Genomic DNA, 19,100 nt, shown 5'->3' on the forward strand with positions numbered 1-19,100 from the left:
GTAAACAAAATAAGTTTTCTTTATTCCTAATAAAACATTTTGGTTTAAAACAATGTTTCATATGTTCAAGTTGTCTCTTCATTTCTGTACTTCTCACTTCAATACTGCTGGAATTTGTGAGTACTTGAATTACGTATTTTAGCAATGACCGTTGCTATGGTTACAATCTGCGACAACCTGCTGGTAATCACCACTCAAGGTTTAAGTTCACAAATTGTTTGGAGGATGAGATAACCAAGCATATGTAACATTAAATTTAAAGTGTAAAACGATATCCTGAACACAGTACTTCCACCATGCACCAAATAATTGACAACGTTCTGGCAGGTGTGTCTAAATTAGAATGTAATATACATTGGACTGAAATAAAAGGATCCAATTATATGTTTAATTCTAATGAATATATATATATATATATATATATATATATATATATATATATATATATATATATATATATATATATATATATATATATATATATATATATATATATATAATGTATATATATTATATTATATATATTTTCATATATATACCGTAATTTTCTGACTATGAGTCGCTCCGGAGTACAAGTTGCACCAGCCATAAAACGCACAATAAAGTGAAAAAAAACATATATAAGTCGCACCGGAGTATAAGTCGCACTTTTGGGGCAAATTTATTTGTCAAAATCCAACACCAAAAACATACATGAACCAGCAACAACAGGCTATACGATATGGTATGCTAATGTGACATATACACAAACGAGGAGCTGAGAACGGGCCTGACATAACATTCAGTTATTCAAGTAAGTATTACATAAATAACACGTTTATCAAACCATCTGTGTCACTCCAATTCATTAAATCCATCGATCGTGCTTTATGTAAACAATGCCGAGTATGCGCCGCATATGCTGACGTCGGACCCGTTGTAAGTTGCATTTCTAATTATTCCACAGACCCATATAACGATATATAAAGTATATTTCAAACTAACTAAAAAAACCATCTGTGTTACTCCAAATCATTAAATCCATCTATCAAATTCCTCGTTCTTTATGTCAACAACGCCGCGCGTGCACTGCAGAGATCTAGTATAAAACGATGTTGTAGCGTTAACAAAGTACCAGGAAAAACGTGGGTTTATCTAACAACAATATTATCAAACCATCTGTGTCACTCCAAATCATTAAATCCATTGACCAAATTCCTCGTTCTTTATGTCAACAACGCCCCGCGTGCGCTGCAGAGATCTAGTATAAAACTATGTTGTAGCGTTAACAAAGTACCAGGAAAGACGTGGGTTTATATAACAACAATATCATCAAACCATCTGTGTCACTCCAAATCATGAAATCCATCGATCAAATTCCTCGTTCTTTATGTCCCCGGACAGCCACCCAGCCGAGCGCCGGCCCCCGACTTCCATCCACGGAGGTGAAAGAAAGCTCCGTAGAGTATGATCGGGCGTGCATAAAAGCCATGTCCGAGCCCCATCCACCATACCCGGACAGCCACCCGGCCGAGCGCCGGCCCCCGACTTCCATCCACAGAAGTGAAAGAGAGCTCCCGTCGAGAAGGACGGGGCGTGCGTAAAAGCCATAATAGTTTTTCAAACCTTCTGTGTCACTCCAAATCATTAAATCCTTCAAACTCTTCGTCCTCCGTGTCACTTACAAACAAAGCCGCTAATGATGCCGGTAGTACATCGGTCTTTCGTCATCTTCGTCATCCCGTGATTGAATCCTTTTCCTTTTATGTAAACAACCGCCGCGCGGCACGGTTGATGTCACTTGCAGTTCAAATGACAGTAATCCCTTGCTACATCGCGGTTCGTTTATTGCGGTTTCACTACATCGCGGATTTTTGAATTTTAAAAATTTGTGAAAAAAATCACATATAAGTTGCTCCTGAGTATAAGTCGCCCCCCCACCCAAGCTATGACAAAAAACGCGACTTATAGTCCGAAAATTACGGTATATAATATAAATATTGTATATATAACAGTTTTTTTTATTTGAAAAAGAGTTATTTGTCAGTTTGTTATAATATGAGGCATTTAAACATTTCAAACATTTATTTGGGTCGACAGTCATCATGGCCCTCTGAAGGAAACTATGACCACAATGATGCCCGCAACAAAAACAAGTTTGACACCCCTGCTGGAGAGGGTATCATCGTAGTATGTGACGCTGTCATAGCATAGCCGTGACCTTAGTCAGTTACATAGCATAACTGTGACCTCCATCACTGCTGCTGTTGACTTGGGCACAATTCACCCCCCACCCCACTCACCTTCCATACATATCCTCAGTAATTATTCTGCTTACATGGCTTCAGACATGCGTGAAGGCACTTTGTTGCGAAACAAGCTGTTGGCACTTGATCAAGATGTCCCTCTGATCAAGTAATGCTGTCAGCAGAAAAGAGAGGATGCACAATCAAGCCCAAGAGCAATTTTACTGACTTCATTAGAATCTGTACTATATGTACTCGTAAAAAAACTAGAAAATTGTAATTTAATTAAAGAAGGATTTAATTTACAGTGGTTGAAATCTCTTTTTTACATTCTGTAGTGTTGGTGAAAATTAGGTGTCACATTTGAACCTTTCTGGCATTTTCGGTTGTAACGTTTTCATCTTGGAGGCTGAAAAACGCTGAGAGGCTGAGAAACGCTTCTGACTTCCACTGGGATTAGCGTCACGTCTGCAGTCCTGCTTTCGGCGTCACTTATGATTAGCGCTCCTCCCCGATGATCTGCAGGAAAATGTGCCGGGCCTTGTGGAAAAGGTCCTCTGCAGCTTGATGATCAGACCAGATTGGAGCAATGATGCAATAGGATGGGTGAGCTTTTCAAGAACACCACAACCTTTACATTCTGATGAAACATTTTTTATAGACTTGGGTTTGATTTAAAAAAAAAATGAAGTGACTGTTCCCCTGGAGAATTTGAGGAAGTCGATTGTCTCTAAAGGACTTCTTACATTTCAATCCGCCTTTGAAACTCTCAAGGGGATGAGACCATTTCAAAAGCGACATCTTTTTGATGGCCTCTTGTGACCACACGAAAATCGGTTCTAACTATTAGCACCGCTGGATTCTGAGTTGCATAACCAATGACAGCCCTCGGTGGCTTGCACGCGGTCACGACAACTGCCCTGCCGTGTTCCTGATACAGTAGATAATGGTCACTGACAGAAAGGACAGCGGGCCCGTTGGTCAGGCGGCACCGCGTCACTGCATGAATTGGTCATCTCCTAAAAAGGCTTACTCAGCATTACGAAGCCTTTTGGTAACTTCCTGCCTTAAGTGAAGTTGATGTGTGGGATAATAAGTCAAACTGGGATGGAGTCGGAGTGGCAAACAAAACATTTTTAAATGAAACACAATAGTTATAAGACAACACTATAAATGTCTGAATTTAGTGCTTTTAACTGTAAACAAATATGCACAAGTTTTGTCATTGTTGGATAATTAACAGACATTTTAGCTTATTAGGGGCACTCCTTAAATTCAATTTAATTTAAAACTAATTGTTAACTGTGATAATTTATCATAATAATCAATTTATTATAATTGTGATAATGAAACGCGTGGCGCTTCAAGGCAGCCGCAGTGTTTGTTGTCGGCGTGTGCTCCGACTTTTTAAATTGTTTTCATTAGCTTTTAGTCATGTTTTTTTTAAGTCTTTTTTCACGGCAGCCTGTGTGGAACTGTCTTTGCTTCATGCGTTGCCATCGACAAAGTTGAAAGTTACGGAAGAGGATTAGGGCCTTCTTCATCTTCACCTTCATCTTCTTCCGCTTATCCGGGGTCGGGTTGCGGGGGCAGCAGCTTTAGGAGGGACTCCCAGACCTCCCTCTCCCCAGCCACTTCCTCCAGCTCATCCCGGGGGATCCCAAGGCGTTCCCAGGCCAGCCGAGAGACGTAGTCTCTCCAGCGCGTCCTGGGTCGTCCCCGGGAACTCCTACCGGTGGGACATGCCCGGAACACCTCCCCAGGGAGGCGTCCAGGAGGCATCCTAATGAGATGCTCGAGCCACCTCATTTGGCTCCTCTCAACGTGGAGGAGCAGCGGCTCTACTCCGAGTCTCTCCCGGATGACCGAGCTTCTCACCCTATCTCTAAGGGAGAGCCCGGACACCCTGCGGAGGAAACTCATTTCAGCCGCTTGTATCCTGGATCTCGTTCTTTCGGTCACGACCCATAGCTCGTGACCATAGGTGAGGGTAGGAGCGTAGATCGACCGGTAAATCGAGAGCTTTGCCATTTGGCTCAGCTCTCTCTTCACCACGACGGTAATGCGGACTCTGTACCGGTCCGTCGTGGTGAAGAGAGGATTAGGGCCAGTAAAGCAAAAAAAAAAAAACCGAGGGGTGACAGGATTCAGACTTTTTTTTCTCAGAATTCTGACTTTAAAGTCATTCTCTGCAGTCTAAGGAAACACGCTGCCCAGCTAAATGGGAATACAAAACAAAAGCTGTCAAACATCGGGATATCCCACAAAAGAAGTCACGCAAGAGGATCTGAAGCATCTAAAAACAACAATCATAGAAGGACAGACCGAATCCCAAACAAAGGAAGGAACGGGTGAGCGCCCTGTCTGCAATACGGTGTGAAACCTGAACGAGGAACCGCGGATACCAAAGTTAACTGCAACATACCGGATGAATCGGTGTCAGTCAAGGATTACCAACTACAGTGGAGCCTCGGTTTTCGAATACAATCCGTTCCAGACGGCTGTTCGAGATGTGAATCGTTCAAATTCAGAATCATGTTTTCCCATTACAAATAATGAAAAAAATGTTTAATCCGTTCCAAGTAAAAATAAAAACCGTCATTTTTTTCATTTGCGCATTTTGTCCGATCGCGCAACTACAACGCCCCGCCGAACGCGCAACCGTAGCGCGTCGCCGACCACGCAACTGGACTGCGCTGGTCGCATTATTGTGACAGAGCCGTCGCTGAAATTTAGAAAATATTTTTAAAGTCCTGATGTAGTTTCCAAAATTTAAGCAGACCTCAGTGCGTAGGGAGTTAAATTTTGACCGACTGTGGAACTGCGCGCTGGTCGCATTATTGTGACAGAGCGGTCGCTAAAATTTTGAAAATATTTTTAAAGTCCTAATGGACATAATTTGGTCCGATCGCGCAACCGGCCGCATTGCTTTAGGAGCGTCTTTGTGTTATATCATTATATATTATTATATAGTATTATGGCTTTACTGCTCCCACTTGCTTCATTTGGAGGCATGAGGCATTGATGAAATCCTCAGAGTAGCAAGAATGTAATAACGAACGGAGTCAGTTGGCATGCGGGTCCTCTCGGCTCATCTCGCAAGGTTCGACAACGAATTTCGTCCGACATCCGAAGCAAAAAAAAATCTCGATTTTTTGTTCAAATACCGAATTGTTCGAGAACCGGGACGTTCAAAAACCGAGGCTCCACTGTATTTAGGAGAGACAGGAACGGCAAAAGTAGAGGGGGCGCGGCTGTGTACTGTCATGAGAGACTGCAAGCAAAAAGGAGAAAGGACTTGGAGAACGATGACGTTGAGTGTGCATGGGTTTAACTACAACCGCACCGAACCCCCAGCAGTGTCTCAACTATATTTGTGGGGAATCTGTACCACCCGCCCTGGGCAAATAAAAAATCGTGCCAAGACAAAGTTTTGGAATATCTAATAAATACTATAGACACAATTTGTACAGATTGTACAGACACAGAATGTATTTACCGTAATTTTCGGACTATAAATCGCGTTTGTTTCATAGTTTGGGTGGGGGTGGGCGGGGGCGACTTATACTCAGGAGCGACTTATATGTGATTTATTTCACAAATTTTCAAAATTACAAAATCCGCAATGTAATGAAACCGCATAAATGAACCGCGATGTAGCAAGTGATTACTGTCATTTGAACTGCAAGCGATGTCACTGGTGCCGCGCGGCGGTTGTTTACATAAAGGACAAAGGATTCGATCACGGGATGACGAAGATGACGAAGGGCCCCACGTTTGAAGGATTTAATGATTTGGAGTGACACAAGGTTTGAAAAACGTATTTATGTTATCGTTATTGAATAATTTTATTTCGTGTAGCAACTTGGATATGTTTTTACCGTTACAGTTCAGTAGTTGTTGGCTCGTTGAACTCTTGTTTTGTTAAATAAAGAGCCGTTTACCATACCCACGTATTTCCTGGTACTTTGTTAACGCTACAATATAGTCATATACTAGATCTGTGCGGCGCGCGCGCGGCGTTGTTGACATAAAGGACGAGGAATTTGATCGATGGATTTAATGATTTGGAGTGACACAGATGGTTTGATAATATTGTTGTTATATAAACCCACGTCTTTCCTGGTACTTTGTTAACGCTACAACATAGTTTTATACTAGATCTCTGCAGCGCACGCGCGGGGTTGACATAAAGAACGAGGAATTTGATCGATGGATTTAATGAATTTGAGTGACACAGATGGTTTGATAATATTGTTATAATATGATAGTTATTTGAAATATACTTTATATATCGTTATATGGGTCTGTGGAATAATTAGAAATCCAATTTACAACGGGTCCGACGTCAGCATATGCGGCGCATACCCGGCATTGTTTACATAAAGCACGATCGATGGATTTAATGAATTGGAGTGACAGAGATGGTTTGATAAACTTGTTATTTATGTAATACTTACTTGAATAACTCTGAATGTTACGTCAGGCCTGTTCTCAGCTCCTCGTTTGTGTATATGTCACGTTAGCATACCGTATTGTTTAGCCTGTTGTTGCTGGTTCACGTCCGATCATTTTTTAAGCCCTCGTTGGAGAAACGCGATTGTTTACACTTTGCTGAGGCTCATGGGAGTCTGCGAGCTGAGGCTCATGGGAGTTTGCGGGTGGCTAATGTGCAGTATAGCCGCTATACGCACAAGGCATGTCAAAATAGGCTGCTCTGTTTATGTTTCGAGTACATTTACGGATCGATACGGAAGGGAAACATGGGTAAGCAGTACCAAGGTGTTAGATCGAACCTTAGTCAGTTCTGATCTTTTTTTAAGCCCTCGTTTGAGAAACGTGATTGTTTACACTTTGCTGAGGCTCATGGGAGTCTGCGAGCTGAGGCTCATGGGAGTTTGCGGGTGGCTAATGCTATAGTGATAGCTGCTATACGCACAAGGCTATTTCATGTCAAAATCGGCTGCTCTGTTAATGTTTCGAGTAAATTTACGAATCGATATGGAAGGGAAACATAGGTAAGCAGTACCAAGGTGTTAGATCGAAATTTAGTCAGTTCTGATCATTTTATAGGATAGATTGAGAAACGCGATTGTTTACAGAGGGCCCATTGGTTATTGGCTAGTGGATGCATATCGCAACCCTAGTCAACCGCAGTTTGTTGCTGTATAGCTTCTATTTTGTGCGCCTTATAATCCGGTGCGCCTTATACAGGGTGACCCAAAAAGATGCATACCCATGAAAATTTCAATTGTGACTTTGATTAAAAAGCTATTTATTTCAAATTACAACCACACATTATTCAGTTTATAGAAGACCATTTACCAGAGTTTCAGCTATTTCTGTCAATTTTTAGTCAATTTATGGCTTTCCCAAGATGTGTTCCAAATGTCCACCATTCCGTTGCACCCCACAGATAAAGATGATGACGGCCGATCTCAGACAGTCAAAAAGGGGCGCTACATGGCTGTTCTGAACAAGTACTGGGCGTCGCTGGGACACCGGAGAAGGGTTGTGAGAGCTTCACAATGGTTTCAGCAAGACGGGGCCACACCTCATACAGCCAATGAAACCATTGCTTGGTTGAGGCAGAGGTTCGAAGAGAGACTCATAAGCAGAAGATGCGATGTGGAATGGGCCCCGCACTCACCAGATCTTAACCGCCCAGATTTTTATCTGTGGGGTTTCCTCAAAGACAATGTATACCAGGGAAATCCACAAACAATTGAGGAACTGAAAACTGCCATCACAGCAAAAATAAGAGCCATCCCGAAAGAGGAGTGTGTAAAAGTGATTGACAACTTTGTCAGACGAGTACAGGTTTGCTTGCAACGGAATGGTGGACATTTGAAACACATCTTGGGAAAGCCATAAATTGACTAAAAATTGACAGAAATAGCTGAAACTCTGGTGAATGGCCTTCCATAAACTGAATAATGTGTGGTTGTAATTTGAAATAAATAGCTTTTTAATCAAAGTCACAATTGAAATTTTTATGGGTACGCATCTTTTTGGGTCACCCGTTATATGGACAAAGTTTTAAAATGGGCCATTCATTGAAGGTGCGCCTTATAATCCGGTGCGCCTTTTGGGCCGGAAAATACGGTAATTGTAGTCACCTGCCTCTCTTTACCTGTCTTTTATTTAAGTCTTGTCTGCATGTCACTCCTGGTCGGATTGTTCTCGTCTCTTGTTCTCTTGTCTCTCGGCTCCTTTGGGTCTAGTCTGTAGTCTGTTCTGTTCTAGTTTTTCTGTTCAGTTATTCACGTCCCTGGCCGAGCATCTATATTTTGTCTTTGAGTTCAATAAACCCTGGTCCAACCTGCATTTGGTCGCCCTGCTCCATTCCATCCATGACAAAGGTGGGAAAATGGAGAGAAATTAGAAACTCTGTCTAAAGACTCATACACAAGGCAAAAACAATATACTATAAAAATGAAATGTAAATCTTAAAGAAAAAGAACCCCAAGGAGTGGTGGGATTTTATAAATAAAGGCCTAGGACAAACTAAACCATCATCTGATGGAAAAATCTGAATACAGGGAGTAGAAGAGGGCGGCCCAGTGACGCGCTGGATAGCACGTCCGCCTCACAGTTAGGAGGGTGCGGGTTCGAGTCCACCTCCGGCCCTCCCTGTGTGGAGTTTGCATGTTCTCCCCGTGTCCGCGTGGGTTTTCTCCGGGACTCCGGTTTCCTCCCACATCCCAAAAACATGCTTGGTAGGCCGATTGAAGACTCTAAATTGTCTCTAAGTATGACTGCGAGTGCGAATGGTTGTTCGTCTCTTTGTGCCCTGCGATTGGCTGGCAACCGGTTCAGGGTGTCCCCCGCCTACTGGCCGATGACGGCTGGGATAGGCTCCAGCACGCCCGCGACCCCTGTGGGGACAAAGCGGTTCAGAAAATGGATGGATGGATGGATGGATGGATGGATGGATGGATGGATGGATGGATGGATGGATGGATGGATGGATGGATGGATGGATGGATGGATGGATGGATGGATGGATGAGATCAAGATGACCATTCCGATCACTCAGTCGGGACCGCCGATTACCGGCGCCGATGATCATGCGATAAATTTTAAAAGCGTGTCCCTCGAAAGGCTTACACAATTAGTTAGTGCGGCTAAACAAACAACATGTTTACTTGACCCGCTTCCAACCAAACTACTTAAAGAATTATTTCAAATCTTAGGACCGTCCGTTCTAAATATAATTAATCTGTCTATCTCCTCTGGGATAGTGCCTACAGCCTTTAAAACCGCTATCATTAAACCGCTACTTAAGCGATCAAATCTTGACCCGGACTGTCTCGGTAACTATAGGCCAGTTTCAAATCTCCCATTCATAGCAAAACTGCTTGAAAAAGTAGTAGCGCAGCAGCTTATTGATTACATGGTCGCTAATAATCGATATGAATCTTTTCAGTCTGGGTTTAGAGCTAATCATTCCACTGAGACAGCACTTGCTAAAGTGACTAATGATCTCCTCTTAGCTATGGATTCAAATACTTCATCGGTATTGTTACTACTAGATCTTAGTGCTGCCTTTGACACTGTTGACTTCAATATTTTATTAGAGCGTCTTAAAGGTTGTGTTGGTATTTCGGGGTCAGCACTAGACTGGTTTCATTCGTATCTATCAGACAGGACGCACCGAGTGGTCCATGGCAATGCGTCCTCTGAGCTCTATAAAGTTACGTGTGGTGTCCCACAGGGATCGGTACTAGGACCAATTCTATTTAATATTTATATGACTCCGCTTGGGAACATAATACGTAAATATAATATTAGTTTTCAATGTTATGCGGATGACACCCAATTATATATGCCATTATCAATGACAGATCCGCGGGACTGTTGTAATCTTGAGGCATGCCTTGCAGAGATCAAGCAATGGATGTCTCTCAACTTCCTTTGTCTGAACCCAGATAAAACTGAGATGTTGATAATTGGTCCAGCTCGTTATCAACATTTATTTAAGGAAACCGCTATAACTCTAGATAGCCGTACTATCACTCAGAGTGATACTGTAACTAATCTCGGGGTAGTATTTGACCAAACGCTCTCCTTTCAAAAGCATAAACAAAATATAACCAGAATAGCATTTTTTCACCTTCGTAATATTGCTAAGATTCGCCCAATCCTCTCGACCAGTGATGCCGAAATTATTATACATGCATTTATCACGTCGCGCCTGGACTACTGTAATGCATTATTCTCTGGTCTTCCCAAGTCCAGCATCAAAAGTCTACAGTTAGTACAAAATGCTGCTGCAAGGCTGCTCTCACGGACAAGAAAATTTGATCACATTACCCCAATATTAGCCAATTTACATTGGCTCCCGGTCCATTTAAGATGTGACTTCAAAGTTCTTCTGTTAACCTATAAATCATTGCATGGCTTAGCGCCTTCATATCTCGTCGACTTAGTTGTTCCTTATGTTCCGTCTCGTAACCTTCGTTCGCAAAACGCTAGTTTTTTAGTGACACAGAGGGCCGAGAAAATGTCTGCAGGGGCTAGAGCATTTTCCATTCGGGCTCCAGAGCTCTGGAATGCCCTGCCAATGGATATTAGAACTGCTACCTCAGTAGAAACATTTAAGACACGTTTAAAGACGTATTTCTATGATGTGGCCTTTAATTAACCTCTCCCCGACCCCACTCCCCCCACCCCTCCCCGGCTGGGGAGGTGGTTAGGTGACACCCATGCTGACGATGGCTATCTAGATTCTCGTGGACCAATTCAGCATGAGGGAACTGCAGTGGAATACCCTCCTGGAGGACACTGCCAGGACAATCGAAGGCACCTCCGACAGCTCTTGGCTTTGGCCTGGGCATCCACTTTTTGATTTCCATATGATGTATTTTATGTGCCCTCTTTGCATCCATTGCAGCCTGGTGATCCTGAAAGGGGGATCCTTCCATCTGTGGTCCCTTCTCAAGGTTTCTCATTTTTCCCCTGGTAGGGGTTTTTGAGTTTTTCCTTGCCCTTTTGGGAGCCTAAGATCAGGGGATGCTTTGAGAATTATTGTCAATTGATTGTCTATGTGAAGCCCTTTGAGACTGCTTGTGATTTAGGGCTATACAAATAAACTTGACTTGACTTGACTTGACTTGACCTCATGTTACAGGAAAAGGAAAAGTCATTAAAAAGGTCTAGAAAAAAAAGGTTTTGTTTTGGAAGTTTGCTGATTAACAACAGCCTTGATTAGATTAATTCACATCTTCACCAAAGCAGTTGTGAATGTGAGTGTTAATGGTTGCCTTGTGATTGAGTGATTGGCGACCATTCCGGGGTTTCACCCAAAGACGTATTGGAAATGGTTTTCTTTTTGGGGGTTTAGAAATGTATTTCCATCTGAAAAGAATATATGAGAACAGTACAGGTTATATAACACTCGTGAGCAGGTGATACAAATCCATCCATCCATCCATCCATCTTCTTCCGCTTATCCGGGGTCGGGTCGCGAGGGCAGCAGCTTTAGGAGGGACTCCCAGACCTCCCTCTCCCCAGCCACTTCATCCAGCTCATCCCGGGGGATCCCAAGGCGTTCCCAGGCCAGCCGAGAGACATAGTCTCTCCAGCGCGTCCTGGGTCGTCCCCGGGGTCTCCTACCGGTGGGACATGCCTGGAACACCTCCCCAGGGAGGCGTCCAGGAGGCATCCTGATAAGATGCCCGAGCCACCTCATCTGGCTGCTCTCAACGTGGAGGAGCAGCGGCTCTACTCCGAGTCTCTCCCGGATGACCGAGCTTCTCACCCTATCTCTAAGGGAGAGCCCGGACACCCTGCGGAGGAAACTCATTTCGGCCGCTTGTATCCTGGATCTCGTTCTTTCGGTCACGACCCATAGCTCGTGACCATAGGTGAGGGTAGGAGCGTAGATCGACTGGTAAATCGAGAGCTTTGCCATTTGGCTCAGCTCTCTCTTCACCACGACGGACCGGTACAGAGTCCGCATTACTGCCGACGCTGCACTGATCCGCCTGTCGATCTCGCGCTCCATCCTGCCCTCACTCGTGAACAAGACCCCAAGATACTTGAACTCCTCCACTTGGGGCAGGATCTCATCCCCGATCCGGAGAGGGCATTCCACCCTTTTCCGACCGAGGACCATGGACTCGGATTTGGAGGTGCTGACCATCATCCCGACCGCTTCACACCCGGCTGCGAACCGCTCCACTGAGAGCTGGAGATCACGGACTGAAGAAGCCTACTTACTGCCGGAAATGCGGACCAAACTCTGGCATCGGTGATACAGGGACCAAACCGCCCTTATCAGTTGGCTCGGCACCTCGTACTCCCGAAGCACCCTCCAGAGAACCTCCCGAGGGACACGGTCGAACGCCTTCTCCAAGTCCACAAAACACATGTGGACTGGTTGGGCGAACTCCCATGCACCCTCGAGGATCCTGCCGAGGGTGTAGAGCTGGTCCACTGTTCCACGGCCAGGACGAAAGCCACACTGCTCCTCCTGAATCCGAGGCTCGACCTCCCGACGGATCCTCCTCCCCAGCACCCCTGAATAGACCTTACCAGAGGCACCGTCCCCGATGTCCACGCAATGCTCTAGAGGCGTGTCAGCCATGACAGCCCCACAACATCCAGAGCCTTTAAGAACTCCGGGCGGATCTCATCCACCCCCGGAGCCTTGCCACCGAGGAGTATTTTAACTGCCTCAGTGACTTCGACCTCCGAGATTGGAGAGTCCGCCTCAGAGTCCTCAGGCCCTGCTTCCACGATGGAAGGCGTGTCGGTGGAATTGAGGAGGTCTTCAAAGTATTCCCCCCACCGACTCACGACATCCCGAGTCGAGGTCAGCAGCACACCATCTCCACTGTAAACAGTGTTGACCATGCACTGCTTCCCCCTCCTGAGACGCCGGATGGTGGACCAGAATTTCCTCGAAGCCGTCCGGAAGTCATTCTCCATGGCCTCGCCAAACTCCTCCCACACCCGGGTTTTTGCGTCAGCAACCGCCGAAGCCGCGTTCCGCTTGGCCATCCGGTACCTGTCAGTTGCCTCCGGAGTCCCGCAGGCCAAAACGGCCCTATAGGACTCCTTCTTCAGCTTGACGGCATCCCTTACCAGCGGGTTCGGGAATTGCCGCCACGACAGGCACCAACTACCTTACGGCCACAGCTCCGGTCGGCTGCCTCAACAATGGAGGCGCGGAACAAGGTCCACTCGGACTCAATGTCCCCCGCCTCCCCCGGGACGTGGGAAAAGCTCTGCCGGAGGTGGGAGTTGAAGCTCTTCCTGACAGGGGATTCTGCCAGACGTTCCCAGCAGACCCTCACAGAGCGTTTGGGTCTGCCAGGTCGGACCGGCATCTTCCCCCACCATCGGAGCCAACCCACCACCAGGTGGTGATCAGTTGACAGCTCCGCCCCTCTCTTCACCCGAGTGTCCAATGACACGACTACAAGGTCGATCAACGAACTGCGGCCTAGGGTGTCCTGGTGCCAAGTGCACACATGGACACCCTTATGCTTGAACATGGTGTTCATTATAGAAAATCCGTGTCGAGCACAGAAGTCCAATAATAGAACACCGCTCGGGTTCAGATCAGGGGGGCCGTTCCTCCCAATCACGCCCTTCCAGGTCTCACTGTCATTGCCCACGTGAGCATTGAAGTCACCCAGTAGAACGATGGAGTCCCCAGAAGGAGCGCTCTCCAGCACTTCCTCCAGGGACTCTAAGAAGGGTGGGTACTCTGAGCTGCCGTTCGGTGCATAGACACAAACAACAGTCAGGACCCGTCCCCCCACCCGAAGGCGAAGGGAGGCTACCCTCTTGCTCACCGGGCTGAACCCCAATGTGCAGGCGCCCAGCCGGGGGGCAATAAGTATGCCAACACCTGCTCGACGCCTCTCACCGTGGGCAACTCCAGATTGGAAGAGAGTCCAGCCCCTCTCAAGAGGGCTTGTACCAGAGCCCAAACTATGTGTGGAGGAAAGTCCGACTATGTCTAGTCGGAACCTTTCTGCCTCACACACCAGCTCGGGCTCCTTTCCAGCCAGAGAGGTGACATTCTATGTCCCCAGAGCCAGCCTCTGCAGCCGGGGATCGGACCGCCAAGGTCCCCGCCTTTGGCCGCCGCCCAGCTCACAATGCACCCGACCCCTTTGGCCCCTCCTATAGGTGGTGAGCCCATTGGAAGGGGGACCCACGTTTTCTTTTCGTGCTATGCCCGACCGGACCCCATGAGCGAAGGCCCGGCCACCAGGCGCTCGCCTTCGAGCCCCACCTCCAGGCCTGGCTCCAGAGAGGGGCCTCGGTGACCCGCGTCCGGGCGAGGGAAAACTACGTCCATATATTTTATTTATCATAAGGGGTCTTCTGAGCCGTGCTTTGTCTGGCCCCTCACCTAGGACCCTTCTGCCATGGGTGACCCTACCAGGGGCATGAAGCCCCAGACAACATGGCTCCTAGGATCATAGGGGCACGCAAACCCCTCCACCACGATAAGGTGACGACTCACGGAGGGGGGTGATACAAATATGCAAATATGCAATTTAAAGAACAGCAGGGAGTCAGGTGTAAAGCATATGCACAAATGAGCATTGCATACGAAGCGTTCATGGTCAGGTCCACTAAATTCACAGTGCCAGAAGATAAACAGCAGTTACACGAAGCTGTCCTGTGACGTTCAGGAGGCCTGCCAATAAAGATTTCTTCGTCCACATCCGCAGTTGATGCTAGAGTGGAACTGGAGAGATTCTGCTTCTGTCAGCAGGGAACAAACTGTCGCTTTTAAACTTGCTTAAGTATCTGGAAACACTATCAGAAGTGAAACCAGAAGGAATAAAATTCAGTTGTAAATCTCTGACATTTTTGTAATAGGGAGTCAATAATCTTAAAGATATATTTGCTTTACTATACAGCTGCTTGAAAAAAACACTTTAATGCTGTATAAAGAACTATTTCAAACACATTTGAGTGATTTTTATTGGTTAATATCACAGAAAGGTAGCGTTTAAACAGGGGCGTGTACACTTTTTATATCCACTCTAGCAAGTCTGTATTGTCCCCTGGTGTTTTCCAATATGACCGTCATGAAACGTTTGCATTCCTTTGTAAAAAAAAAAAAAAGTTTACCGCGCTAGCAACGTCTAAATTGCGTTTACAATGTTTTGTTTTTAATTCATCCATATAAGGCATAGGCATGAACAACCAATGGCTGCAATATTATCATTACATACATAAACATATGTTTCATATGCATTCATTTTGTGGGGTCTTTAAAATTCCGATGAACATGAAGGGAGCATGTTGTCTTTATGTAGTCAGCTGACTTGCGAGTTGTCATGATGCGTTCACTGTCTGCTGGGGAGACTACTCGCTGGTCTCTTTTGTCCTCGCTTCATTTGTCCTGATCACACTGCCCGGCATGGCGTGGACTAAATATCAACTGTTCCTCGCGGGACTCATGCTGATAACTGGCTCTATTAACACGTTGTCGGCAAAGTGAGTTGTAGCACACTTGCATTTTAATTTTCCCAATTTTGCTGTGATGCTAGGCTAAATGTTACTACCATGTAAGGACGGTGTTTGTTTACCACACAAAATGTGGTAATAAACCAATTGTATGACAACTAAAGTAGAAGTAGTGTCTTACTGCCCCCAAAGTGAAACTGCAAGTAAGCGATGACAGCTGCTAAGTAGTTATCGAAGGACTAAAGTGATTTTGTGCATACACGACTGGCATGTATTGTGACTTAATAGATAAGAGTGTTGCCACGAGAATAACACTAATCAAAGGACAACCAAAATTACGAAAGTGGATAAACAACACGGGGTGTTCTAAACAACCTTTGATGCATGCAACTATACGGGACTGACTTCTTAATAGAGAAAATTTGTAATCTAAATGGCCGGTGTAGGTGTTGAAACTCTGAGGTGTTATTTGCAGGATGTACTCAAGGTTGACTACTCACCACCACAAGACACTTTTGTTTTCACTTTACAGGGTCTTAAAGTTAGCCCCACATCGTTTTTTTCTGAATCAAATATAATATTAAATCTATGTTTGAACACTTAGTCTCACACCTCATAAATGTCATTGTCGGTGGGGTCAGCTGAGCAGCATCCAGGCTCAAGTGAGTGGAGTCCAAAGTTCAAATCACTCAGTGCAGATTGAGCAGCTCTTATTGCCTGCCGGCAGGCAAACAAGGCAGGCTACTATGAGCTTGAGTTTTACTACAGTCACATGAGGCGGAGACAGCACGCACCATTCATTGCACCTCGTTTGCTTTTTCTTTTACTGAGGCTTATTAAACACAAGGAATTATGAGACAAAGTCTATTTTGTGATATATGTTGTGATGAGACGAGCTTGGTCCAAGTGCTGTGTCATCACTTTTAGAAACCGCATTACCTTGTCAGGCTCACTGAAACAGACGACACATCAGTTGCGCTTCCTCTTATGGTCTGACTATAAAACTTGGATTTGTGCATCAATAGATCAATAGATAGACACATAAAAAAACGTCAATTTGCACTAATGAATTTCAAACAATTCTAAGGAAATTGCAGATCACTGTTGTAAAATATGAAAAATGGACTATATTATTTTGTGACAGATGGGCAGACACGTTCAGGGCGCCGGGTTGCGCGGGTTCAGGTACCCCTGAACATGCATTCTCTCACCCCTTTGTTCAGGTAACTGCTGATTTATACTCCGAATGTCCAGCCATATATTAAAAAAACAACAACAACCTCATAATCTATTTTCTGTTCCGAATGTGTTTCTTGTCATGCAGGCAGTGGGTATGTTTCTGGGAGAGTTCTGCTGCTTGGGGGTCTTCTACATCCTACTCTGCCACGACCGACGCAGGCCGGAGCCCAGTATGAACCCGGGCCAGAGTTTCAACCCTCTTCTCTTCTTCCCCCCCGCCATGTGTGACATGTTGGCCACTTCAACCATGTATGTTGGTAAGCCATCGCCAATTTTCTCCTTTATTTGTGCTTAGAGGTCATTTTAAGTTCTCATTCAATCCTTGTGTTTGCAGCTCTCAACATGACCAGCGCTTCTAGCTTCCAGATGTTGCGAGGAGCCGTCATCATCTTCACCGGTTTACTTTCGGTGGCGTTTCTCAGGCGCCGGCTGCTAATTAGTCAGTGGATCGGAATCCTCATCACCATCTTGGGCCTGGTGATCGTGGGCCTGGCTGATTTTGTCAGCGGACACCATGACGACACCCACAAACTCAGTGATGTCATCACCGGTGAGGGGTTCACATCCATTATTCAATACCAGAATCGAAAAATCAAAATATAAAAAATACCAAGAAAGAATTTTGACTTTGTTTCAATTCGAGCACCACCCACTTCTCTGACGTGTTCTGCAGGCGACCTTCTGATCATCATGGCTCAGGTCATCGTCGCTGTCCAGATGGTTCTGGAAGAAAAGTTTGTCTACAAACATGACGTCCATCCTCTGCGGGCCGTTGGAACTGAAGGTAAAGCAAATATCCACTTAGTACACCATGAAACATGTAAATGGCTCATTGAGATGTTGGACTCCTCTCATGTTGTGTGTCCAGGTTTCTTTGGTTTCTTTGTTCTGTCACTGCTGCTCATCCCCATGTATTTCATCCATGTGGGCCAATTCAGCGACACCCCCCGACAAGTTCTGGAGGACGCACTGGACGCCTTCTGCCAAATCGGTTTACGCCCTCTTATCTTGTTGGCCCTGCTGGGTAACACGGTGAGCATTGCTTTCTTCAACTTTGCCGGCATCAGCGTCACCAAGGAGATCAGCGCCACCACCCGCATGGTGTTGGACAGCCTGCGCACGCTGGTCATTTGGGTGGTTAGCCTGGCACTGGGTTGGGAGCAGTTCCATGGCCTGCAGGTGCTGGGATTTTTGGTTCTACTGCTGGGAACGGCACTTTACAACGGACTGCATCACCCTCTGCTGGCCAGAATACCGTGCTGCGCCGGACTGGTGGCCACGGAGGAGGAAGACCAAGGGGGAGAAAGGGAGAGACTCCTAGGTGATGGCAGGGTGCAGACGCCTGACGACAACTAAAAACAAATGCAAGTCAAGTCAAGACACTGTATCTTTTTAATGCATTTTGTATTAAGAGGCACACTTTTATCTGGATTATTTTGGTGCATGTTTTACAAAAGCTCGATAGAAACCTTCTGGGTCACTGCCTGACTGTTCCTTAATCTTTTTAAATGATTGTTTTTTTTTAAGGGAGTTTTATTTTACGTAATTATTTTTTTAATAATGCTGACCGAGCAAGGAGATGCCAAAATATTGCCATCTCCCTCCCCACAAAAAAAAATAGAGCTCACTTCACAAACCTAAGGCACTACAGCATGTTGTACATTATCACCAATGCATTAGTTGTATACAATATTGAATTTCTCGAACTGAAAGAACTCACTAAGCCCTGAATGCTTCTTTTTGGAGTTACATTTTGTCACTTGATGCCTGACCTTCTACACCAAGTTGTATAAATCCTGCACCTGCTCCATTTCACTTTACTATAAATGTACAAAAAGGGAACTGCCATTAAATCACACTATTTCAACCCTGCCCTGTTGAAGAATGTGGTTTATTAAAAAATAATAACAAAAAGTGGCCCATTATTGTCGTTCTAACAGCAACAGCTGACACCTGCCTGACCTGCACATCCTGACTCAGGCCAAAATCCTCCCTGAGGACCTTTGTAATGCTTTAATGGTGGCCAAAGGTCAAACCTAAAAATCTTTTGGGATTTGTGTGCATGACCCTCAAACAAGATGAAGGAAATGTGGTAATTAGCAGCATAGACACAATGATTTATATGCAATACAAAATAATCACTAATTCCAAAATATTGTGAAAAACAGTAAAAACAAAAAAAACACGCGGTGC

General features: G+C 45.3%; 1 protein-coding gene across 1 annotated transcript; it reads left to right on the forward strand.

Moving 5' to 3' along the window:
• Positions 1 to 15,565: 15,565 nt before the first annotated feature.
• On the forward strand, positions 15,566 to 18,779 carry slc35f6 (solute carrier family 35 member F6). The gene is made up of 6 exons (XM_085937737.1): positions 15,566 to 15,698; positions 16,813 to 16,891; positions 16,993 to 17,164; positions 17,242 to 17,457; positions 17,581 to 17,691; positions 17,776 to 18,779. Exons 1-6 carry the CDS (start codon positions 15,622 to 15,624, stop codon positions 18,261 to 18,263), a joined length of 1,143 nt encoding a protein of 380 aa, XP_085793863.1. The 5' UTR covers positions 15,566 to 15,621; the 3' UTR covers positions 18,264 to 18,779.
• Positions 18,780 to 19,100: the final 321 nt, after the last annotated feature.

The sequence above is a fragment of the Syngnathus leptorhynchus genome, chromosome 18 (assembly GCF_054491065.1).
Source record: "Syngnathus leptorhynchus isolate UIUO chromosome 18, UIUO_Slep, whole genome shotgun sequence".
Classification (NCBI taxonomy): domain Eukaryota; kingdom Metazoa; phylum Chordata; class Actinopteri; order Syngnathiformes; family Syngnathidae; genus Syngnathus; species Syngnathus leptorhynchus.

Excerpts from the sequence above, each read along its gene's own strand:
- slc35f6 (XM_085937737.1), top strand. The coding sequence starts at position 15,622 with ATGGCGTGGACTAAATATCAACTGTTCCTCGCGGGACTCATGCTGATA. Across the intron at positions 15,699-16,812 it reads ATTAACACGTTGTCGGCAAA|ATGGGCAGACACGTTCAGGG; the intron begins GTGAGTTGTAGC and ends ATTTTGTGACAG. Across the intron at positions 17,458-17,580 it reads ACTCAGTGATGTCATCACCG|GCGACCTTCTGATCATCATG; the intron begins GTGAGGGGTTCA and ends CGTGTTCTGCAG.